This window comes from Parasteatoda tepidariorum, unplaced genomic scaffold, assembly GCF_982258835.1.
Source record: "Parasteatoda tepidariorum strain Cologne lab strain unplaced genomic scaffold, Ptep-v5.0 scaffold_58, whole genome shotgun sequence".
NCBI lineage: Eukaryota > Metazoa > Arthropoda > Arachnida > Araneae > Theridiidae > Parasteatoda > Parasteatoda tepidariorum.
Genome location: NW_028257417.1, coordinates 158,655 through 185,027, shown reverse-complemented (window position 1 = coordinate 185,027; position 26,373 = coordinate 158,655). Strand labels below are relative to the sequence as shown.

The following is a 26,373-nucleotide window of genomic DNA, read 5'->3' as shown; positions in this document are numbered from 1 at the left end:
TATCCTTACTATATTCCCCATAAAACATTTCTTAGTTAAAACTTTATTGATCTTTCTTTTTTTTTCATTTATGATAATATCTCAAAATGGGCTAATACGAAATGCTATTTAATAAAGTGATGAAATTAAAACAAAATCGAAATTTCGCAAACTTATATGAAAACGACTTAAAGAATTGTGATAATATCGATCTAAAGCTCAAAATATATTTTTATAAATCAGAAAATTAAAACTGATGCACCATTAGTACAAAAAAAAGTAAAAAGTTTTAAAATATCTTTTTGTAATTTTTTATAAAAATATAAATTTTAGATAATTTTTTATTTCTGTACATTTTTGTATTTCCAACAAAGTTTATTTCAATAGTTGTATTGAAGTTTGTATGATGTGGAAGAAATATATATTATGATTTTTTTCTTTATAAATTAATGTTTTCTTCATTGGGATTTTTTTTTTGTTTTTTTTTGCAAGAAATAAAAAATAACATAACTCCGATGCATAGATGAGTTTCTGTTAACTGTAAAAACAGTTACATTTTAGAACTATAATTGATTTGAAAGAGTGAAACGTTTTGAATAAGATTCAGTTTGTGTTTTTTCTAATCATATATTTTTTTTAATGTAAATAATTAGTAAGATCTATCAAAAAAGTCAAACATGGATGAAATGAGTCCAGTTTTATTTTGATAAAAGTATCAATTGTTTATTACCACTGTCTCCCCTTATACTTTTACCTTTGAGTTTGTATAGCATTTTAAATTTTTACTTTTTGTTATTCTTATTTCAGTTCTTATACAAACTTTCTCAAACAAAATATTGAGTCTATCACTTAAAAACAAAGCATGCCAATAATTATTGCATTAATGCTCCTGAAGATTTTGCTCAATATGAGTGTAGGTTCTTTACATGATCTTCTCATGACATAGTGCAAAAAGTTACACTGGTTGTTATAAATTAAGGAAAAATGATCAAAAATTATATCTCAAAAAGTTAAGTACAAAATGTAGTACATGTAGAAAAGTTCAATAAAATTGACCCGCTGGAGTGCACATATTAATGTATAAAATAACATGAAGTGATAATCCCTGTGTCAGAATCATAGAGACACACCGTCTGAGCACGTTAGAGTTATTGCAAAAAGATTTTTCTTTTGAAAAGTAAAAAAAATATATATTTAATTTTCTTTTCAGAAATTTATGCATAATATTTGAATCATGCATATAGATAACCAATTTTTGACATGCTCAATTTACGCCGATAGTATCGTAAATTAATATAAGGTTTTAATTGTATTTTCAGCAGTTATTGATATTGATTTTCACTTGGATATTAAATATCCCCATATATTTGAAACAATCGGAACATTCGTATTGTGCATTTGAGTATTTACTTTTTAAGGTGATAATTCTATCCCACTTTTTGCAGTTCTTGCTATTGATTTCTCCATTTTTTTAAAATCTGATATTTTTTTATGCGCTGTTGTTTATTACAATAAGGTAATCTCGAAACGAAGCATTTGAGGAGCCTGATTCGAAACACGCATTTGTGGAGCTGGATTCGCATGATTTCGTCGATCTTTGGATTTCATACTTTTTATTTATTTTTTTATTGTGATGATTATTTACAAAATGCAAAGTAGGAAATAATTTGTGTCCACCCCACCCCTACAAAATGAGAGAATATCACCCATAATATTAAAATTAAAAATTATTGCGTGTTTTATTTAAAAAATATATATATATTTTTTTGTTGTAAACACAGTGATTTTGTTACCTTAAATTTGAAACATATATGTTTGTTATTCTTAAAAGTGTCTTGCAGAAAGATATTAGTGCTAGAAAGTTTTGTCGGAGATAGCTCGAAAAAATTCTGCCGTAAGGGTGATAATTATTATGGTATTACAGAAATAATCCTATGCAGCATCAAATATTCCCAAATAATCTTTGAGACGTATACTAAAAGGCTGGATATTTCCAAATCTTCTGAATATCCATGAAATGCTCCTCTGAAATCCAGGAGTTACAACTGTTAGATATCAAACAGATATTTGGGTATTGTGACATCTGTTGTATATCCCAGAAACACCTGACACATACATGTGACTTATCACAGATATCCATGAGATATCTGAGGGACTTCTTTCATTTATGAATTGTATGTTTTATCTGGATATCTCAGATATATTCTTATTGGATATTAGAGCAATGTTTTAATCGTTCAAAAACTTTATTCTATTAAATTTAATGATCCTATATAAATAGTAAATTTAAGTTTTATATTCCATAATTTTATGAGTAAAACTGGTATTACATCATTTAATTTTGCAGAATAAGTTCATTAACTCTAAGCATACTATCCCTTAATTTATACCTATTTCTACCATAGCCGGTCAAATGACTGTATGTTTCTTAATTGAATGTATAAAATATGGATGTTAGGAAAGAAATAAACTAAAAAAAACTTTATTATGATTAAATAAAATTGTATATTGGCAATTTTTATGTATTACAAACACGAAGAATAAAATTTTTTAATTCATTATTAAACTCATTTTTTACATATACAAAGTGTTTCCATTGTACATTTTCCACAGACATATTTCTTGTAATTATTATTATTTCTATAATTCTTATTATTATTCTTATAATTATAATTCTTATAATTAATATTATTTCTTCTAAGAACTTGTGCTGTCTTGATTGTTTTGACATTTTTCTTTGTAAAAACTAACAATTAGTTCGAAATGAAATATAGCTATCAAAATAAAATATAAGCTACTTACGAAAACAGTTTTTGCCACTTTTTCTTTCACAAAAATGTCAAAATCTAAAATTTTAGGTACTTTCTTGAAATTTGAATTCACAGTTATTCTGATTGAACTAATATGCAACAGTCTTAGTAGAAATATGCAACTCACCGAACGCAATACATTGAACGCGCATTACATCGTAATTTCTGATCCGATAACCTTATAAAGCAATAAATTGTTCTCCCGGTCAAATGACTGGCTGTGGTAGAATTAGGTATATGACAAGTATTATTCGAAACAAACAAAATACCAAAAGAAAAATATAATATTAACTATATATAATTGTTAGAAAAAGTCATGAAGTCAAATGTTAAAAAATGATAAGCACATTTTCGATGCAAAAATTCTTAAATGGTCATTTTACCGGTAATGGTATGTTTAGTGTTAAATTTAAAGTTCTGTGAATTATTCATGATTTATAAATAACGATGTTGGAGAGATGTGTAAAATAAAAAGTGTTTATGATAAAAAAGAATTTAGTGTATGTGTAAAATAAAAAGTGTTTATGATAAAAAAGAATTTAGTGTATTTTGGAAACTTTTGCATGTAGAGAAAGAATCAAATAAGTAATTTTTTTTTACTGACAGGGATATTTTTTATCATAAAATCAAACAAAATTATGTAAACATTTCAAGGCTAGATGGTCATTCGTGATCATACTAGTTTTATTTATTTTATTTCAAATTTATAATTGCAATAACTTTTTCTATAATGATTTTTTATAAAGCATCAGTAATTGTAAATCTGTGTCTGTTCAACATTTGGCTTTGTGTATTTGGTAACAGAAAATTTGTTTTCAGATAAATCTGTTACAGTGAATTCTGTAATATGAAATTGTATCTTCAACAAGATAAAATACACTTTAATTAAATAATATTTATGGTAACATGGCCCTAATATTTTGAATAGAAGTACAAACTGAATAAAATTTTCAGTACAAATGCTGCGAAATAATTAAAATTTATACTTTTTAAACTAGATGAGAGAAAAGTTAATGACAATATTGTTTCAATCAAGAAAATGCTTAATTTTAATCTAAATACTTTGAAATTATCTGAAACCATTTGTTTTTACTTTGTTTTGGCAATTTTGTAAATGAACAAATTTCAATTATATTTCCAGTCTTAATAATTATTAGGTAATAATTTGTAATAAATATTTTTTAAACTAATTAATATAAAAATTTTGTAACAAATATAAGTGCCTAGTTCTATTATCCTTAGAGCATAAAAAATTTTACTTCAACTTATAATGCTGTATGAATTTAAATTAACAACTACTTTCTAAATTTACCGTAAGAAAAAAAAAGAATTTTTTTAACAAACTTTTATTTAAGTTCTATATCAAGTTCACTTACTTAATACTTGGATTCTTAAATTTGTTTAAATGAACTACGAAAATCATAATGGGTTTTAACCACCAATATTATGGTATAAGTGTTTTTCTTTTAATTTAGACTGTTTTAATTGTGTCCAATTTAAGATGCTTAATTTTAACACTTACCTGTATAATAAATCTGAAGAAAAAAAAACGTAAAATAAAGTATGCTTATCTTTTTCATGGGTGGAGCATAAAACAAAATATTATTGATGCCTGTGATTATTTTTTAATGGTGTTATTATTAGTTGCTATGTGTTTTGTGTTAATAGGCACTGTTATAAACGGTACCCAAATTACTCTTATAGAGACCTAATGTAGCTAATGTTTTAATATACTTCTTGAATTATGTGAAAAAGCATAAAAGATCAAAAATGCTTCAAAAAGAATTGATCCAATAAATATTTACTGTTAAATGTTCTTTTTTTAGAAATAATTTTTTATTTATTTTGTTTTCTTTCTTTCTTTTTATTTTTTTATTCATACTTTATATACTGCTGCAGTAATAGGCTGCAAATTAATTATCTAATTAGCAATTTTTTTTATAATTAACCTTTTTAAATATTGACTTTTCTCTTACTTAAAAATGATTTATTAAATGACTTGGAAATAATACAATTGTTTAAACTAGATTATAGTTATGGATTTCTTAAAGTTTTGTTTTAAATTCATGCTTGATATTTCTTTATTGAAAAAAAAGTTTCTTCCTCATATGTGAGAGGAAACCTATTTCTTTCACTGTGGTTAAAACTTTTCATTCCTGGTTTCAAGTTCCCTTTTAATTTTCTTTTCTGTGAATGTTTTTCATGTTGTGCCTTATTAAATTTTCTCAATCATAAACTGAGAATCTAACTGTTGCAATTTTAATGTTATGACTTACTGATATTCCTGAAGACTGTTGTTTCTCGCAAAATAATACCGCTTCTAAAAATAATACTATATTATAGGGTTCAGAAAAGAACCAGCCCAGAAAGATTTTTTCTTCTTCTTTCCCCGTGAAACAACTTAATTTTGCCCAGAAATAAGTATTTTTCTATTATATTCGACATGTTACTTTTACATACTAAATATAAAAGTTAAGTAAAGTAAAAACTGAAAAAATATTGCTTGCCTATTACCAAAGGGATTAATAAAAAAATTATTATGAAAATAACTATTTCAGTTATATTTCTGCATTTTAAATGTATAATGTATTGCATAATGAAGTTACAGAAATGGTTCTTTGTAAAATGTAAAGCATAATGTTCTGGAATTATTTTTAAATTATGAAAAAAAGAAAAAACCCCCCCGCATAGTTTGCTTTAAAAGTAATGAATGGAATTTTTAACAGTATTGTATACATATTTTTCAATGTATTCGTTCTCTGTATGTCTTAGAATTTACAAAAAAATTATTAACTTGTTTGTTGTTTATACTTTTTGCTTTAGAGAGGCAGGAAAAGAGAGAATAAATTTTAAACATTTGTTTTCTCTGTTATTTAACATTTGTTGTTCATTTCAAGTACATAATTTATGATTTTTACGAGCTTGTAATAATGCTTCTTAAATTTAGCTAATAATTATGCAGTCCATAGTGTATGAAAGCGCCAATCATTTAACATGTTTGGTGAAATACTTGCCAGTCTGCATATCCGTCTACTGGCTGAGTTTGGTGAGATTCTTGTACTCTCATGTGCAACTCTGCTACATTTTGTATTCTCAATTTCAGGCTTCATTTTCCACCCTCTGATATCAAACTGAAAAACCTCCTGATCCTTTTATAATGGTTAATATAATCAAGAAAAGAGTTCTTTGTCAGAAACTAGTTGTTTTATTATGATCATGTAAAGTCTTTGAAAATTAATTTGCATTTTGTTAATATATATATTGCTTAAAAATATTGTTCCTAGTGCTTAAGAAGTACTTAAAAGGTTCTTATTTCTTGTTGAAGCATTTGGCTCTGCACCCTGATTTATATAAAGTATGGGTTCACAACCTGCATCCCGTTGCAGCTTTTAAATACAATGATTTTTGTTTTTTGAAGAACAAAAAAACCGACAAGTTAGAATTGCTCATTTGAGTTATCACTTTTTGATGCCATTAATTCTATGTTGTTTCTTGATTGCTTTTTTTCGCAGTTATTGCTACAAAATTCAGCATGCTTTTAGTTATAAATTTTTCAATGTGTAAATGCAGAGGGACGATGGCTCAGGGGATAAAGCGTTCGCCTTCCAATGAGGTGCTCACCAATCATACGGCTTGCACCGACCACTGTGCTGAGATGAAATATTCTCAGTGGTAGACGGATCATGGGTTAGAGTCTCCTTGCAGTCAGCCTAACCGTGGGATGTTCTCGTGGTTTTCCTTTCCATGTAACGCAAATGTGGGTTTGCTCCATCAAAAAGTCCTCCACGAAGACAAATTTCTCCCAATCCCTTGTCTTCTGTAATGGGTTCAAAATTACAAGGCTACGGCTATAAGAGAATTGTAACAAAATTTTGTTTCATATGAACTTTTCAATCATTTACATGTGGTGTTGTGGAAAATAATTTTAAATGAGATTTATGAAACAGAGATCATACATCAAAACATAAACTTAGCAACCACAAGGTGTGTAGCGTTTTTTAAAAAGTGCTTGCATGACAATTTTCAATCACAATTTTCTATGCAGCATTTATCAGAAACTAGTTATTTCATCATCATTATGTAAAGTTTCTGAAAATGTTTCCAAATTTATTGACTTCATGTTTATAAATTAAGAACTTTAAACGATAGAAAAAAAATAATTTTTATTACTGCTCAGATCCTAATTGTGTTTTTGTTTTTGGAATGTGATTAAAAATATTTGATTGCTTAAAAGGTGCTTATTTTTCGTTGAAAAATCTGGCTACGCACCCTGTAACAAAAAATTTTGACCCTCGAATATTTTATGATTTCTTACTGTAAACAGTTGTATCTCCTCAGTGCCAAATTTAATAATTGCTTGAAAACGATAAATATTGGTTGCACGATATTTTTATAATTAGCATTTATCTTGGCTAACTAAATTATTTTGATTTGTTTTCATATATTCGTTACGATAAATATTATAGGGTAGTTTTCAAACAGTGGACAGGGTTGCAAAAGAAGACTAAAATGCGACTATTTGCAACTATTTTCGGTCTGAGACAACTATGGCAACTTTTTGCCTGAAAAGGCTAAAAAAAGCAACTATTTTTCTGGAACAGGAGACTGTTTAGAAACTTTTCTGTACTGCTAGCAATGTTTTTTTTTAACAAAACTTAGTTTGACAACCTGCAGCCCTCAGGCTTCTAAACACAATGAATTTTTGTCCCCCCCCCCAAAAAAAAAGCAAAATATTTAAAAAATTTTGAATTGCAAATTTGAGTCGTCACTTTTTAATGCACTCAATTTGCTCAGATTCCATTCTAAGTCTGTTTTGTTTCTCGATCGCCTTTTCAATGGTTATTGCTACAAAATTCTGCATGATTTAAAAAAAATAATATATTTTTAATACGATATTACTATCAGCGAATTTGAGTAACCACTTTTCATAACGTATATGTACATATATATATATAAATCCCATTCAGCATGAAAGGGCAAATAAACGTCAAAAATCCGTTCGTCCGTTATAAGGTTTTGGGCTTACGTTAAAATTACGTTTATTTCACGTGATGATTTTCACCATTTCTTTATTCGTCAAAACGTATATGTTAAAATTACATTACTTTCACGTGATGATTTTCAAAAGTTCTTCATTCGTTATAAAACGTATCCGTTAAAAGGACGTTATTTTAACGGTATCAATGATTTAATTTTTTTTTTTTTACAAAAACTTCAATAAATAGCAAAAATAAAATTTAAGTATTTTGAAAAATGTATCAATCTTGTTTCTTTAATGTAGTATATATCTTCATTACTGAAGGAAAAAAAAAACATACGTATCAAAAGACAGATAATAAGGAAGTCTCACAATTAGTTTCCGTAATAAAATTTAGTGTAGGAAGTTTTAAAATAATTGTTCTTATTAAAAAACGTTTTTACACAGAAAAAAATTGATTACATTTTGTTTTGAATCTTGAATTTTATAATCTAGAAATTGTTTCATAATAAAATCTTATATGAAAATCATATATAATAAAAAATACGTATTAAAAATCCGTTTTTTAACGTGCACTTTTTATCCATTTTTCGACCGTTTTTTAAAGTTGTTATTTTAACGAAAAATTGACCTTTTGTTGCATAGTTATATTTACGTAAATGTTTTAGGATTATAAACGTAAATTGAATATTAAAAATGTTTCAAACAAAAAGGGTGAACCTGTGAGAGCCCACGAAAGATAATCTTTTACGTCTCTCTTGAATTCGAATAAACTGTACATTGCAGATTTTCATTACAATTCATATTAAATTTTTAAATACTTATAATTATTTTTGTTTCATTAAACTGGTTATAAATATTTGCTTGTTGATAATATTGAGTCGGCTCATTATCAGTAATTGACAAGGGAAATATGAGTTTTAATTCTTATATAACTAAACTATGATGAAAATTAAGAAATTTTCCAAAATACTGAATAAAGTAAAAATTTGCTACAACTTGACATGCAACGAACATAACGTAGAAACACATTACTTAAATTTAAATTATCTCAGTCTAGAACAAGAGTCGTGGTGTAGTGGTTACAGCGTTCGCCTGAAGGGTACGGCGTCCTAGGTTCGATCCTACTCTAGAGTGGGATGCTAATATGCTAATACTTATAATTATTATTATTCAAAGATCATGAATTAAAAAATTTATTTTTTTGTTATTATGTAAAAATTGATTCACTATTTTTTTTATATTGTAATTATCGCTCACCATACGAGTTTATAAAAAATAATTTTAATATTATAATAATTATTTTCTACTTCAATCAACATGAAATAGAAACGATTATTTTTGCTTGACTATGTTAACATTTATTTATTAATTTCTTACTTTGCAATTATCGCTTACCCTGTATAAGTTTTTTCGAAATAATTACTAAGAAATGTGTCTACTTTTAAATTCCACGTTCTTACTGCATGAAAGAGACATTTACTTTATTTTAAAATACTGATTTAATTTTTTTTCCTTCCAAAAACTTCATAAATTATAAAAATAGAATAAAAGTATTTTGAAAAATTTATCAATCTTGATTCTTTAATGTATATAATATTTATTAATGAAAAAAAAAATATACATATCAAAAGACAGGTAAAAAGATAATTCTCATAATTAGTTTTCGTAATAAAATTTAGTGTGGGAAGTTTTAAAATATTTGTTGTTATTAAAAGACGTTTTTACCCACAACAACATTTTTACAAATTTATTAAATTTGGCTTTGAATCTTTAAATTTGTAATCTTGAAATTGTTTAATTATAAAATCTTAATTGCAATAAATAAGTTATTTATAAAAATCATACATAGTAAAGAATAATATAAATTTATAAAATATAAAAAATAATATAAAATAGCATAAAATATAAATAATAATTGTAAGTTTTGTTGTAATGTCAGAAAAATAATTTTTTTCATAAGAGCAAGTAATGATAATTCTTTATTTCTTTGCAAAATATTATTTATGAGTGAGTTTTTGTGTATGTGAAATTGAAGCACTTTTAAAAATAGTTAGAGCGTTAGTTCGGTTTATTTTTCCGAACTGTCAGTTTTTGGCTTTCTTGCATTGAATAGCCTTTTTTTTTTTTCATATCGGGCAATAATGTTACATAACAGGGAATTTTAGTAAAATTTACCTAGGGACACAATGCTTGGAAGGTTTTAAATAGTTAATGAAGTTAAATAAATTGTTTTTAATTATTTAGATCATATAAATAAAAAAGAAAAGGATTTAAGTAAGGAAAAGAGAAAGTTCCTCAAAAATTGAAATTAAGACCTAAATTTTGCAATGCTAATACATAAACCCTAAAAAAACAAACCCACCTTTAAGAACAAAAAAAGAAGAGAGAAATTAAATATTTCTTTTTTCATATTTTGACATTAGTGCGACAAATTTTTTTCTATGTTTTTTTACCAAGATTTTTTCATTTAAACTTAGTTCCCGGTTAATAGGGGTTTTAAGGGCCATTCTAGTCCTTGACGGAGGCGATGCTCGATCCTCGACACCACCAAGTACATGCGATATATGTGCTATTAAAATCTGTGGAATCGAGAGGCCTGTGGTTAGTCGCATTGCTGTACCAAATGTACAGGGATCTGGAGAAAATTCCCTACCCCTTCAGAGATTTACAGGGTGGCCACCCACCTGGAAAACCTTGAAAACCTGGAATTATCAGGGAATTTTTTTTATACTGGAAAAATCAGGGAAATATGGATAAAAACTTGGAAATTTTAAAGAAAAGCTGGAAATTTTTTCTTTTATATTTTTTTAATTTCACTAATTTAAATTATTTGCTAATTTTCTTAATTTAAATTGTTTCATCCATTATACCCACATTTTTTAGACGGAAATGTGTTTCCAAACAGTTAAAATATCATCGACTTACTTTGCTTTCATCAAAATTTGCTCCATTATAACCCTGTTAAACTAGAATACAACATAAAATTCTCCCATGGTTGCTAAGCAAATGTAGAAACCTTTGATCTCTATGCAGACTATGGGACTGTGCAATTTAGGAAAGGCAAAGATTATGGTGGATGTGGAAGACGGGGTTAGAATATTTCCTTCGGTTTTTAAATTCTGTCCGTGGGTTTGTTCACACAATGATTCTAGTTTGTTTGCAATTGAGAGTGGTAATTTTTTCTATTTTGACAAAATGAGTCAAAATGTTTTTGTATCTTTAACTTTATTAAATTCTCTAAAAATTAGTTGGTTATAATTTAATAATAATAGATTTTATATTGCACTCTTTTTCTGAAAGCTTTTGAACTCCCATTCAAAGAAATCTGTAAATTATTTTTTCTCAGCAAACCAACCAATCACAACATTTCACCCATCACTAACAGCAGTGTTTGTCGACAAATTGTTACAATTCTTGCATTAATGCTAATTTTTTCTATTTCATTTTAACCTTTTATAGTATATTTTTATTTTGAAAAAAGTTTTTTGTTTAGAACTAACTGTATATTAATATCAAATTTTACGGTTTTGTTGGTAAATATTAGTTTTTGGATTCAAAAATTCGAATTGTATAGTTATAACAATATCAAAAGTTCGTAAATGTTGCTTGCATTCCAGAGATGATGTTTCAAAACTATTCCTCTTTTTTCCTAAAAAAGCTGACAATGACTAAGGAACATATAGGAAACATATTAAATGATGTATAAACATAAAATATAATTTTTTTTATTCATATGTGTTTAGTACAAAGAAGGGAAACGAAACTTAGTGTTTTACTTCTGCACTGTACAAGAGTCTAGTTGTTAAAACAAAAACAATTAACTATACTAAACTAAAAAACTATGTGTTTAGATTGGAATTCTTTAAATATTTTAATTTCATTTAAGAAAAAAAAGAATAAAATTTAAAGAATTTTATCTTTTTTCTTCTATAAATTAAACAACAAAAAGTTAGACAATTATACATTTGTGACATTTATTTTTGGATACTGAATCTCTTAAAATAATAATGCTAATTCAAAAAAAAAACATTGTTTAAAAATTTCACTTGAGATATTGGTTTTAAGAAAATATGATCAATTAATTTTTTAAAATGCACTGTTAAGATAAAATACAGTTTACAGTACAGCTTTATATTGAAATGTAAATCCAGTGATTCACAAAAGTGTTGGTACACTTTATGACTTTAAATGAAATAAGACTATTCATTAATTAAAATGAATATTTCAGAATGGATATTTAATAATAAAAAAATATATTCTATTCTTATCAAGACTGCATGGAATATTTTAAATACAAAGCAAAAGTTAATTTGTAAGAAATCAATCATCAAAAAGTAACAATCACTTTATCGCACAAAAGTCATTGTACACTTTCAAAAAAATCCCTGCCTATTAGTAAATATTCTAATTAGTAATATATTAGTTTCCTTTCACATCTAGAATAGCTTTTATAAGTTTGTAAATAAATGTAACTAGTTTTTTTTGTCTGAACAAATTCGAGCAGAATATTTTTTATAAAATTTTACAGAAACTGTTTCAACGCTCAATTGTAAATTTATGAATTTTTCCACAAATTTTATAATTTTAATCTCTGATATGAAGTCCTTCTTTTTAGCATTTTATTGCATATTACACATTTTATCGCATATTGCAATAGGACATAATATATTAATTTAACAATATTCATTACTGATTTACCTCTTATGATGACAAATAATCAACTATTGTTTTATTATGACCATGAGGCGTTTTTAAAAGATAAAAGAAAATATTACAGTGAAGCAAAAATTAAAATATAATTTTAATTTTTAAAAAAATATAATTTTGCTGTCTCAAATTTGATACTAAATTGCAAATAAATATATAAAAAATGAAATGAAAAATAATGAAATGAAAAAATTAAAGCAACAGATGATAATTTTAATTCTGAAATCGGAAAACATTTAATTTTTGTTGCTATTTCATTATTGATATCTTAAAAATAAACTTTTACTTTGTTTTTAAAATATTCCATGCAGTTTTGCTTAAGGTTAGATTATACATCTTATTGTCTGAAATATTCATTTGAATTAATGAATTTTTATTGCCTATTTCAATAACAGTTATAAGTGAACGAAGACTTTCGGGAGCCACTATAATTATAAAAATGTATTAATATATAATCACCTGAAACGGTTTTCCTTTTTGCTTAATGAAAATATGTTAAACAATACCTATCCAAGGTCTTATTGGTCATTCTTTTTTTCCATTTTCTAGTTACACTTTGAGCAAAAACTAATTAAAGTAACACATTAAAAAAATTGTGTTCAATAAAAACAATATATTCTACAAGTTAAACGTATTTTTCTCCATGTCTTAATTTCCTAAAAATTAATGTTGTACCAAAACATTAAAAAACAAATAAAAAAAATCTTGCAAAATTGTCAAAATAAATTATTTTTTTCAAGATGCTATGTTAAAAAAATAAGTTTTTAAATAAAATATTTTGTAATATAGACACTTTTTTTGTACACATCCTGCACTTTATAAGAGAAAAGAAACACAGACCTGGAAGTTTAAGATAGTTACTTGGAAAACCTGGTAAAATAAGGAAAATTTGAGTGACCACCCGCTCATAAAAGTTGCCAAACCTGAAAAATGTTAAAAGTCTAATCAAAATAGAATTCTGAAAATATTTTTCATTATAAATCTAGCAATATTTTATATTTGATGCTGAAAAAAATATATAAAAATTTAAATTATAATATGTTTGATGATAGATAATTTTTAAAATGAGGAATAGTTTGTAACATTTTATGATTTTCAACTTTTTCGTTTTACAATATATTTTATGTTTTCTAATGTTATGTTTGTAACATGTTATGTCCATATATTAAACCATTTTATTTTGCATTTGAAATTTGTTAATGAAAACTTTTTCCTCTATTTTGTTTTCGAAATAAGACTGCAAAATTATCGGTGTAGGTGTCTATAATCAACTAAAAATATCCTAAGTTTAGATTTAGAAAACGTATTAATTTGAAAGAGAATCACTGTACTTTGTGTAAACTAGACCACTTTCTTTAGATCTGAAATCTTTTTTTTAATTTTTTTTTTATTAAAAGTATTTCTTTAGTTTTTTTTTTAAATAATTAAAAAATTTTTTAAACTGTTTTAAATGTGGTGAGAAAATAATTAATTAAAAAAATTAGTTTTTTAATTTCTCAGAATTTTTTTTTTATGTGGACCTCTGATGCCCAAATCTTCTATGCTTAATGCTTGCATATATTTTGTCAAATATATTTTTGTACAAATTTTATTAAATTATTTATAATTAATGGAGATAATTAAATTGCAAATTCTTTTACCAAAACTTATATTTTGGTTATTATAATTAAAAATATTTAAAGATTGTCATTTCATTTCAAAATTTAGAACTGGTGGTCATCAGTGGGGTTCTCCAAAAATATGTTCTGAAACTGGTGGTGTGAACTGGAGTCCAAATACACCTGTGTCAAACTATGTTGGTGTGCCACAGAATGTACCACCTGTGGTAAGAACAATATTTTTATAAAAATTGATTTTAATATCTTTTCAAGATTGCTAAAATTTTTTATTTTTAAAAAAAATGAAACAAACTTGTATTTTTGCCCTCTATGTTACCTTACTTGTTAGGCATGAATTTATACTTACAAAAGCTTATATCAAGTTTAATTGAGTTTGAATAAGTGCAATTTCAAGAATGATAATTATAGCATGTTTCTTGTAAAAATGTAATGTTACATTAACTTGCATATTGTATGACTTTAAAAAAAGTGTTTATAAAATTTTGTTCGATTTGTTAAGATGTTTGTGCACTTCAAATTTCAGAAACATTTTTCACTTTTGTCCTCAGAAAAAGCTATTTCTTTTATTTTCTAACAGTTATTGATATGACCTCTCTTCAGAACTCCTGAGGGCTGAAATTAGTCTTGAGAAAACGCAAGAGACCAGAATGCCATAGGACAATTAATATCTTTCCAATTTGATTTTTGAATTTATCAAGAAAAAAAATTATTTCTTCTTTAAAAAATTAAACAAACATACCTGCCAAGTCTCCTGTATTTTACGATCTCCTGTTTACCCATATGTTCTCAAATTTCTCCGTATTTGTTCAAGAAATTTAAGAAAAAAAATTTGGTGATAAAATATCCACTGATGGCAAAAATAATTATCTTATTACTCAACAGATGATACTATTGCTAGTACTGTAGTATGCTGAATGTTAATAGTTTAAGAAGAGGCCGGGATAGCCTGGTTGGTGGGGCACTGGGCCCATGTCCTAGAGTTTGTGGGTTCGATCCCAAACCGACCGAAGACTCCCCGTGTAGTGAATGGTGACTGCATGTTAAATCTGTCGAGTTGCAAAGTCCTACGTGTTCCCATAACAAATCAATATCTCTGGGGGTACTGATCCAGGAGCTCCCTCGTCTTCTGGATTGGGATCAAAATTACAAGAATACAGAATTGAACATTGGCAATCGTAAGCCCAGAATTGGGTCAGCTGTTCAAATAAAATAGTTTAAGTATTTATAAATAATGGTTTTAAAAATCTTCTTTAGATTAAGATTTGTATGCATATTTTTTACTTCACTAAATGTAAGTGCTTATATTATTTCTAAATGTGAATTTTTACTTTTTGACTTACATAATTATGCATCATGTGTCAAAACTTTACTCATAGCCTAAGAAATGTTGCTAGTAAAATCTCCGTTATTTATTTCTCCAATGTGGACAGATATGAACAAATATTTTTGGTTAAAAATTATTTAAAATAATATGTACTTTATTATTACTTTTATTACATTATAATGAAACTATTATTTGTTGTAAATTGCAAAATAATCAAATAATGATGTGACACCGCAATGGAAGAATTGGACGCATAATACTTCCAACGTCTTCCGTGTTGGATCTACTTCAGTTTGTTCGTCGTCCTCCTCTTTTTTGAAATTTTGAAAGAATTAAAATGAAATGCTCAAATTGGGAATTTTTAAAAAAGAAAATTTATAGAGTTAGGAATAAAAGTTTGTGATATATAGAGATATGAATGGTTCTAAGAAAAAATTATTGTTTTTCAGCAAATGGTGTTTATTTTAATCTTTATTTTTTAATGGCTTTTATTTTTCATGTTGTGTAGCGTTTTTAAAATGTGCTTAAATGTACTTATCTCGATTTTAATTTTTTTTAAAGCCCTTAAAGGTGCTTTTTTCTTTGAGTATTTTTAAAAAGTGCTTTTGAAAAAGAGATTTTTTTCTTTACTATGTCGATTTTCGGCATGTATTTTGCAAAATCGCGGTTTTCACCTTGTTCTATTCAACGTTTTCACATTTTATTCAACCACAATCCATGTCGGCCTATCGTTTGTCCAATAGCGTATGAAAGCAGCTATCATTTTACATGTTTAATGAAATACTTGCGAAACCGCATGTTCGTCTCCTGACCTGAGTTCTTGGAGATTCTAGCACTCTCATGTGCAACTCTGCTGCATTTTGCTAGATATTCTCAATTCCAGGTTTCATTTTCCACCCTCATTTTTCGGACCGAAAAATCTCTCGATCTTTTTATGGTGGCTAATATAATCAAGAAAAGACTTCTTTGTCAAAAACTAGTTATTTTATCACGATCATGTAAACTCTTTGAAAATAATTTTGCATTTTGTTAATGTATGCTTAAAAATATTTTTTTAGTGCTTAAAAAGTTCTTAAAAGGTGCTTATTTTTTGTTGAAAGATTTGGCTATGCACCCTTTTTTTGTTTTGACTGCTGTAAAAAATATCTATAAATATTTTTTTAAGAAAAAATAAACAAGTCATTTTTATAATATGGGGACCAATCTCATGGAAAAATGCATAAAAAGTTTAAGATTATATTATCAAATTCGAAACACATTTTTTGGAGTAACAAACTGGCTCATGTGAACATGAATAAATATTTCTTAATTATTCCCTTGTATTTTAATGTAAGCCAATTTCTTATTCACACCCATTTTGAATATATGTGTAAACTAAGTTCTCTAGCAAAGTTTGTCTCAAAGTAGTGAAGTAGTCACTACAATTCAAAAATAGTTTGTAGTCAGTTCATTTTTTAAAAAAATAGTTGTAGTTAACTGCATTTGTAGCAAGTTGTAGTTGTAAATTCTGTGCAGTTGCAGTGAACTACAAAAATAATGTGGTTTTTCAAACTACTGGCTGAAACTCATGCTAATCATACATTGATGAATCTGATTAATTTAAACTTAGACTTCATTTCAAAAATTGAAATATATTATGTCAGAATATTTTGTCTTAATTCTCAGGGGTCTGTTTAGAAGAAATTTGGGTCCGTTAATGGACCCTTCACAAAATAATTTGTCTTTTAATCGGACCCTTCACAAGTGACACTCGAAAGACGTTTGTGTATTATTGTAAATGGGCAGGAAAAATTGACTGACGCTGAGTGTTTTGTTAATCATGTTTTTCTGCTTTAATTCTAAGGCTAAATTTGATCTAATTTCAATTATATTAGATCCCTTAACTTCTTCGAAGTCAAAAAAAATTTATAAATTCGAAATGTATTATTGTAAATGGGCAGGGAAAATTGTCTGATGCTAAGTGTTTTGTTAATCATGTTTTTCTGCTTTAATTATAAGGCTAAATTTGATCTCATTTCATTTATATTAGATCCCTTAACTTCTTCGAAGTAAAAGAAAAATTTATAAATTCAAAATGTAGTATTCAAAGAAAATATATCTACTTCTACAAACATCGAGTGTACATTCTTATTGATATTAAAGGATATTTTTTTGTAAATAATTGAGCAATATATTATTCATAAAATTTATTGATAAAATATTATGTAAATAAAAATTAACTTATATCAATTTTTAAAAAAAACTATTGTAAATTTAAGAATTGTTTAAGTTTACTTAATGTGCAACACATTAAGAGTGATACATAACTAAGTTATGTTATTTAAAATGTGTTCATTGAAATTATTAAAAATGTGAGTGATTTTGTTTCCATTATTTGTCCAAAATGAATATTCTTTGTTGTGCAGTATAGGCTAAATACCAAATATTTGTATGTTGCATCTCTAATTTAGTAGCAGCAATAGCTGTTTATTTTTGAAAATTAAATATTTTTAATTATAATTTTACAGTGTTGAGCATAATCTTGTGTCCATTTACAATTTAAAAGCTCCTTGAAAAGGTTTTTTGCAATAACGGAACCCTATTTGCACAAATTCACAAAACAGGACCGTGGTTGAAAGAATGTGACTTAACACTTATTTTATATTCACAAATCACGAGTAATTTTTTTCTCAATTTTACAAATACAGAACCTTTCACAAAATGTCTTGACAGACCCTGATTCTGTTATAATATTTTAAATTATAATTTTTATCTAAAAAAATAAAGATTGTTTATTTAAATAGCTATGTACATTGTTTCTCAATTCCATCATACTTTCACTGCTAGGTTTAAATCAACCAGTTTATAAATGTTTGCAAAATGTAATTTCTTTGTGATAAGCCTAAATGGAATGAATGGAATTTTTTTTCCCTTCTAGGCTGCTGTTGGGCAAGGAATGGTTGGAATGGTCAATGTTCCAGTTTATGGCTATCCTCAAACAGTAATACCTACTATGATACCTGCTCAATCCTTCAGGGTAACCAATACAGTTACATCTCTAAGTGATTTTAGGAAAAACTTTGAAAAGTTATTCCAAATTGGTTTTGCAGAAATTGTTTTATTTCACAAAAAAATTGACAAAAAAGCCCATTTATTAATTTTAGAATGCCGCTACTGGAAAAGCTGTTCTTTAGATTAGAACTATGTGCAAACAAATTGTTTAAAACTTTCTAGATTTTTTTCCCCTAAAAGTTTTAAATAATAAAAAAAAAGTCATTTAAAAAGATTTTTTTTTCTATTTAAAATTATTATACGTTGCTGTTTTTAGCATTTTGAATAAATAACTCTTAATTTTTATTATCATTTTATTTGCGTGTAGCATTTTACTTGATTTATAAAATTAGAGCTGATTTCATTTGTATATTATACCACATTATCCTTTTTTTCATTGTTATCCCTGTTATTTTATTTGTTTTTTTTTATTGTAATCCCTGCTATTATAGTCCTGTTTTATTGATTTGTATCAGGGTTTGTTGATTTAAATCATGATATAAATCAAAAGATTTTTTTAAAAAAATTATTGATTTAAATCAACTAATTTTTTTTATATATATTGATTTTAAAAGTTAAAAAACAGTGTTTCAAATATTGATACTTTTATTATTTTCTTATCTTTGTTTTAAAATTTATTTCAAATAAATTGCTACATTAATTAATTTTAGTTAACGAAATTACTCTCTTTCTTGATGTGTGTTAAATTCCAACACATTTGAAATTACATTTTTAAAAATCTATTGATTCTTGAGATTGAAAGTACAGATTAAAGTAAACATTTAATGTTGTCTTAATATAGACTTGCATAGCTGTAGAAAGTAATTAATAAACATGACTTTTTAAAAAAAAAAAAATGCAAATAATGCTAATTAAAATTCTACCTTTTGATTGAAAAAGTATGGAATTAAAATCTACATTATATTTTATTGATGTACAATTAAAAATGAATATTTTAATATAAAAATTTATAGATTAAATTTTTATTTATTTTTTGATGAATGACTACATTTATAAACACAATCTGTTACATTTATTTTGCCATTTTAAAAATCAAGAGGAAAAAAAAGAAATCACAATTTTAAATTAAAATTATGGTTTGCTAATTGAAACTTTGCTTTAATAATTAAAGTACAGGGGTCTGTCCGAGCCAAATTTACTACCGTTTAGAGTTACCTTCACAAATTCAACTTTAGGAAAAACTGTAGAATAATTTCACTAAATACTTTTTCTTAAAATTTTAGTTTTGTGTCTCGTAGGAAATGATAAATACATATTTTTACAATATTTTTGTGTTGATTTTTTAATATAATTTTTTATTTTCACAAATTTTGTCTAAATTTTCACAAAATAGGTGCCTTTCAGAAAAACCTAAACAGACCCCTGAAGTACTCTTTAAATTCTCTATTTCATCTAGTCTTTAAATTTCAATCATGCATTTGTTCCAAAATGGTTGGCATGCATTCAAAGCTATGTATTATAACGAAAAATTATTTTAGTAAGTTAAAGCTCCTAAAATATTGTTATAATATAGTTTTAATGTTAATTTAATTTTGACTAAACATTTATGAAGTATTTTTAATCATAAATTAAATTTCTTACAGTGTATTTGAATAAAAAATCAAAAAAATCTGATTTAAATAAAAAAAAAATATGATTTTTTAAATTTTTTTAAAAAAAAATCAAAAAAATCTCAAACCCTGCTATGTGTACACTAAATTGAATGAGAATAAAACCAAGCTGTCTGATTTAATAGTGAAGCAATTCGAAATTTTTTAAATGTTTCATGTGTAGAAAGTACAATTTTTTGACTTTTTTATGCAACTGACATTGCTATCTAAACAAATGAGACATTTCTTCAAATTCAATTTTTTATGCTTAACCTAATAAAATAGACCTTTGAAATAATTTTTAAAGAGAAATGAGGGTTTAATGTATGAAATATGCATTTTTTGACTTACCTTTTAATCTTAAAATATTTGTAACATTAAAACTGTTAGATCTATCAAATCAATTCTATTTTTTTTTTTTACTTTAGTCTAAAAAATACACAATAAATAATGTCTCCGGATTTATTGTCATAAAATTAATTTACATTGCATTAAGGGATCATAACTTCTATTCATCATTTTCACATTGCATATCAGGAATATCATTTTTATGAAAAACCAATTTCTTTTTAAAATTATTTTTGAAATATAAGAAGATTTTCAATTTCATACTTGCAATTTATTATTGTAAAATTTAAAGCATATAACACTTTTAAAAGCTTCAGTTATAAGACTTTATTAAAAATGTTACAAACAAAAATTATTCATCGTACAATTATAGGAGATAGTTTTTTAATCTCCCTTTTAAAACACACTACTTGGTTACATTTAAAAACACATATCCCCCATCTCAGTCACCCGTTGCCACCACCAGCAACAAGTGGAGGAAAAATATCACTATGGTGATTTTGGTTGGTTGGCGCGTGGCCGGAGACCATAGCGACCAACCCGTTTGTGATAAGCATTCATTATTGGTATATGATAATTTAATTAAAAGTTACATAATTTATTTTAAGACAAATTTATTGTAATATATACACTATATAAATTCATTAATAACTAGGAAAAAAAAACTGTATTTTATAAAGAGCATATTTTTTCATGTACCCTATTATTTTGTTATAGGCTTTAAATGTGTTTTGTATTTTAAATAATACAAGAATCAATTGAAAAAGTCAAGTGAAATGTTTAGAACATTATTCATTTACATTTTTTATCTTTTAATTTCATTCATAAAAATTTTACAACTCTTTCCTTCTTCACCAAAAAAACCTTGCAAGATTCCACAAAATATCTGAAATAAAAGAAAGAAATCACTATCATGATAAAATTTTACATATTAACATTGGAATACGCACATTAGAATAAGGGGGATTAAATACCATTAATTTGAAATCAGTTAAGCCGTCAGGTATCCCTTATAAACTGATTTAAAGTTTGCCAGATATTTTGATTATAGTTCTAAGATTATTCTATACTCTAATGAAAGATGGCAGATATTTTATTTTGTAGCTTTAACGTTTGGGCTGAAATTTGTTTTAAAAAAAATAAATTGTATTTATAAACGAAGACTATTAAAAATGAAAGTATATTGAAAAATTAGTAAGGTAAACTTACATACTTACTGTTTGTCTACGATAGGTACTCTGTCCGCCATTCGTCTGGAGGGGTGGCGGGGACTATGGTAACGAGGTATGATTATTTCAAGTAGGGGTGCGGGGTCCCTCTTAAGACTGGTTTCGGTGGGAGAAAAGGAGACTTCTTTCTTCGATCTATTGTATTAGCCCTAGAGTTAAGAGAAATGAGCATTCGCGCCTGAAACATCGTTTAGAGCGTGTGATTCCTTTTTTTTAATCTTTTCTCTTTTTCAAAAGCTTCTGTTTTAGAAAAAAAATTTTAAAAATTTATATGTATGTATGGAAATTGTATAAAATTGTTTAAAGCAGCTCAATGTTTTATTAATAAATAACTCATCTATAAATTTATCATACATAGTAAATTGGTTATTAAGAAAAACATAAATTTGCTAATAAAAACTGTTTTTAATAAATAGTGAAAAAAAACTGTACAGGTTACAATAAAATATGAATAAGAAAACGTAATTTAAGCAAAAAAAACTTCAGATAATTCCAGATGGTTTGATGGGTGCTGATAAAAATCATCGTTGATAGTTTTAGATTTCATCCTAGTTGCGGTCACTTGCTTTCAGTTTCAAAAAAAATAAAGAAAGAAAGAAAATATTTAAAAATTAATAATCAAAATAAAGATATTTAATATTTCTCCGGCACAGATAACGTGAACTATTTTTATTTTCAGCAAAAGTTTTATCTCCTTTTAAAATCAGAGTTATTAAGTTTAAGCTCTTCACTTTTTCCAGAAAATTCAAGTAATAAAAGAAATGAACTGCTTTAAAAAATGTGCAAGTTTAGAAATTAAACAATCTAACTATGAATGAACATTCATAATAAATATCGTAAAATTAAAAAGTAATATTAAAAAAACCTGTACTACCCTTAATGTCAGAATTTGTTCACTTTTTTTCCTTTGTATTTAAAAAATAACAACTGATTGAATCGAGAGAATTATTTTAAGTAAGAAAGAAATATTCATGCGAATCTTAAAAAAGTTCTTGAACCAGATTAAATAAGTCTCCTACTGGTGGCTGAGTCAGCCAATCTGGTATACTCCCCATACAAGCTATCATCGAAGGCGAAAGAAAAGGAGACCTCTTCATCGAAGCCACCCTCCCTAAAATGCTCTCTTCTTGTTTCCATAGCACCAGACTGCCGCAGACTTTGTGGCGGACAGAGTACCTATCGTAGACAAACAGTACTACCATTGTAGAAAAGTAAAGTATCAATAGATAAATGTAAAGTATAAATAAAAAGTAAAGTATCGAGAGTTAACTTTGAATAATAATAAACAAAATATTATGCAAATCATCATTTAACAAAAAAAGAGGGGATGAATGTAGAAACAGAAAAGGAAATTGGGAATTTCTATTTTTAAAAATTACTTCTTATATATAATACTACTACCTTTTTCTAATACTTTTCAATAATTACCGAAAAATGGTGTAGCTTTGTGAGAGAGAAGATAAATATTTGTTTTCTAACTTGTTTTAAAATTAACTTTTCAAAAATTAAAAGAATTCTTAGGGAAGAATAAAATAACTATTTCAATAATAAAAATAAAATAAATTTTTCAAATAATCAAACACATGCTTTAACAATCAGCTGAAATAAAGATTAAAGTTTGAAAATAAAAAAATACAACGATTATTATATTTTATGTTACAATAATGCCACAAAGTTTGGCGAATTGCTTGGCGGATATTTCAAAATGAAGTTTTTCACCAGTATAAATCTTTACATACATTAAAATAGAAATTATTTCTATCTAAAGTAATTAAAACTTTGATTGGAATAAATTATAATAAGTTTTAATTTTATTAGTTTAAACCAAATATAAATATTTTAAAAGAAAATGTAGAAAATAGTTTACTGAACTCACCACTTTTGAAATGATGTGCAGGTTCCTGTTATGGTACATCAACTTCATTGAGATTCTCATCTCATCATGTAAAAGTATTTTTAATGCTTTAATTTAAAGGCAAATGTTATTATTGAACTAAAAAACTTCTGTTTCATCATCAAAAAATTTCATCTGATTATTTTCTTCATCAGCGTCGTCGCCATTTTTATTTACCTTTGTATATGTCATCCCACAAAATTGAAATTTCATAAAAAGCAAATGATCTGAATTGTTCAAGAGTTAACGGAGAGAAAAAAATTGCCTGAGCAGTTGCTAATATTTCGGGCAACCGTGATTTCTATATCGCATGAGGATTTTCGAGCATTTTTTTGAGAAAGTAGAGGATAGCGATTGACTTGCCAGTTTCATTGCCGATAATTGTCATTGTGTGATCTAACCATAATATGAATTTTGCTGCTTTTCTAAGCTGAAAACTTTTTAAGGAAATAAATTGGTTACATATTCTTATTTATATAAAATAATCATGTTTGAAAATTAGTTTGGCATTTCTCATACATTTGCATTCTCTTCCAAACTTTATTTTTTGACGTTTATTTCAAATTAGCAGTTTTTAGTGTAATGTTCTACTTTTTAAATTACTTCTAACGTTATATTAAGAACCCAATTATGTTTCTTTTTAAATCAAAGTTTGTATTATTACTTTTGTGTTAAATTTGTCTTAATGTTTATTGAATTCATTGTGTCTTGTCTATTCAATTGATTGTTTTACCTTTTTTTGATATTTGCAAATAAATTCAATAACTGATAATAATAATTTTTGTAGCATGTATAAAAATGTATTCCTCATTAGATTGCGTAACCATCAAATTGCTTCATTTTGAACTTTTCATTTTTGATTTTAGGAAATGTTATAGGGTTTGTCAGAATCATTCGATCTCTCTCTGTGTGGAAGCATACATTGTTGCAGCAATGCTGTTAGTTTTTTTATTCCTAATCTTGATGAGATGAGTTAGTTGAATTTTTTGACTTGTGTAAAGAAGAAAATTTTTCTGAATATATCAATATCAGCTGTATCAAAATTTGATTCAGTCGGTAACAAGCTCTTAAAAAACTTCTCAGAAGGTACTTAGCATTTGAAGGTTAGTGTTTAAGTTTCATTGAATAAGCTCAAACTTTAATAAGGCATTTTTATAAATTATGTTACTACATAATAATTACTTTATATTTTCTCATATATAGCTTTTGGACATTTGGTCCTGCTTTATGAGATCCAAAAAAATGGGCATATGAGAAATTTTTTTGTCTTTGTACCTCCTCTATGGTAATAATTTCTTTTTATATTGTATTTCTTCGCTAACTTAAAACAAAATTCTTTGAAAGATTGAAGCCATATTAATGTACTATTTTTTTTTCAGACAATTTCTCTGAGGAATCTATATCCAGTAAAGAAAAACTTTCAAAGAAAAATAAAGTTGGAGCTGCTTTTAAACGGATGATGTGTGTGTGTGGTTTTGCTGTGGGTATAACATTTTCTTCAGATTTTTCTTCCATTATCATAGCGATGGTTATAACTAGCCCAATTGTTAACAGAAAACTGAAGCTTAGTTTTTAATCTTTTAACAATTCACTGATGGCATTATTATCTGGTTCTTTAGTTGAACTTACCAAAAGTTTTGTTTGATAATTTATTCCTTATTGAAATGACTATTAACTAATTCTAATTCCTGGGAATGTAATTAAATATTATGATTTAGATATGGATTATGCAAATTATGTTTGTAAAGAGTTTTTTCATCATTTCTGAATCTAAATTTTTTCCCTTTGTTTTATATGATTTTAGCAATACCTTTGTTTAACTTTCTTCCTATGGAATTTTATACCTAATGGCTAAATTAAAAAAATTATTTTCTATAGGAAATTTGGTTTTCATTGTGAATTTACTTTATTAATACTTTATCAGATTCTGTATAGTGTCAAGATTCTGACAAATATACGACATTAAGACTCAGTAGTATAGTTACACTTTAAAAAGTTTAGAATTAGGCATAATAAACCATGACTAGATCATCTAAATCTAGTTATTAAGGTCTTGATTTTAAATGCTCATTTAAAATCAGTATGCTCAGTGATGCTCATTTTAAATCAGTAAAAAATTGTAAAATGTGGACAAAGAATGGTCCTATGGTAAATGGTAAAATGGTCCTATTTGATAAAAGATACAAAATAGATAATTTTTGCATGTATTAAAATACAAGAAAACTAATTTTATAATATTTCATCTATAAAACTTGTATATCAGTCTATTCTGGTGTCAACTTTGGGCCAATGTTAATAAGTTGACTATCAGTTCAATATTCTATGATTTTTTCAGTTGATTGTTTATATTTTTAGATGCTATTCATTATTATGACTTTTCTTGGAATTGTTAATTTCTCTAATTTTCAAAACCACCTATAATAGAGTACAACTGACATGGTAAAATGTCTTGTCTTTTTCAGAGACAATAATTTCAGCTGTGGTTTATAAATTGCTTTTGAAAAAATTACAAAGTTTCTTTTTTGTTTTGTCCTGCAAAAAACAGAGCAGTATGCATAAGCATTAATTAATGAGTATTGTATATTTAACATTTTTAACATTACTTTTTTAAAAAAAGCTTGGAAACCATAAATTTTTCTTCAATAACCATTAGTTTATTTTAAAGGAAGCCATATTACTGCAAAACCACTTGTTTATATTATATCTAATAATTTATAGCTATATATTCACTTTCTTTGTTTTGCTGTGAAAGAGCTGATCAGTTTACATAGACTGTTTTTTGTTGTGTAATCTAGTTGTATGATATATAGCATGTAGGCAAAAATTTTTATAATTTACCTAC

At 26.1% G+C, this 26,373-nt stretch overlaps 1 protein-coding gene across 20 annotated transcripts in view; it reads left to right on the top strand.

The window, feature by feature from the left end:
- LOC147800818 (uncharacterized) overlaps positions 1-26,373 on the top strand; it is a 77,072-nt gene that overhangs the window by 15,565 nt on the left and 35,134 nt on the right. For 10 of the 20 annotated variants that reach the window (XM_087156431.1, XM_087156429.1, XM_087156430.1 and 7 more), the window contains 3 exons: positions 14,185-14,302; positions 18,338-18,436; positions 24,911-25,011. In XM_087156431.1, coding sequence (XP_087012557.1) covers positions 14,185-14,302; positions 18,338-18,436; positions 24,911-24,991 — 298 coding nt within the window. In that variant the 3' untranslated portion in view covers positions 24,992-25,011. Of the gene's footprint in view, positions 1-14,184; positions 14,303-18,337; positions 18,437-24,397; positions 24,635-24,734; positions 24,817-24,910; positions 25,016-26,373 lie in introns of all 20 variants that reach the window. The other 10 variants (XM_087156439.1, XM_087156438.1, XM_087156433.1 and 7 more) reach the window with 3 other exon arrangements.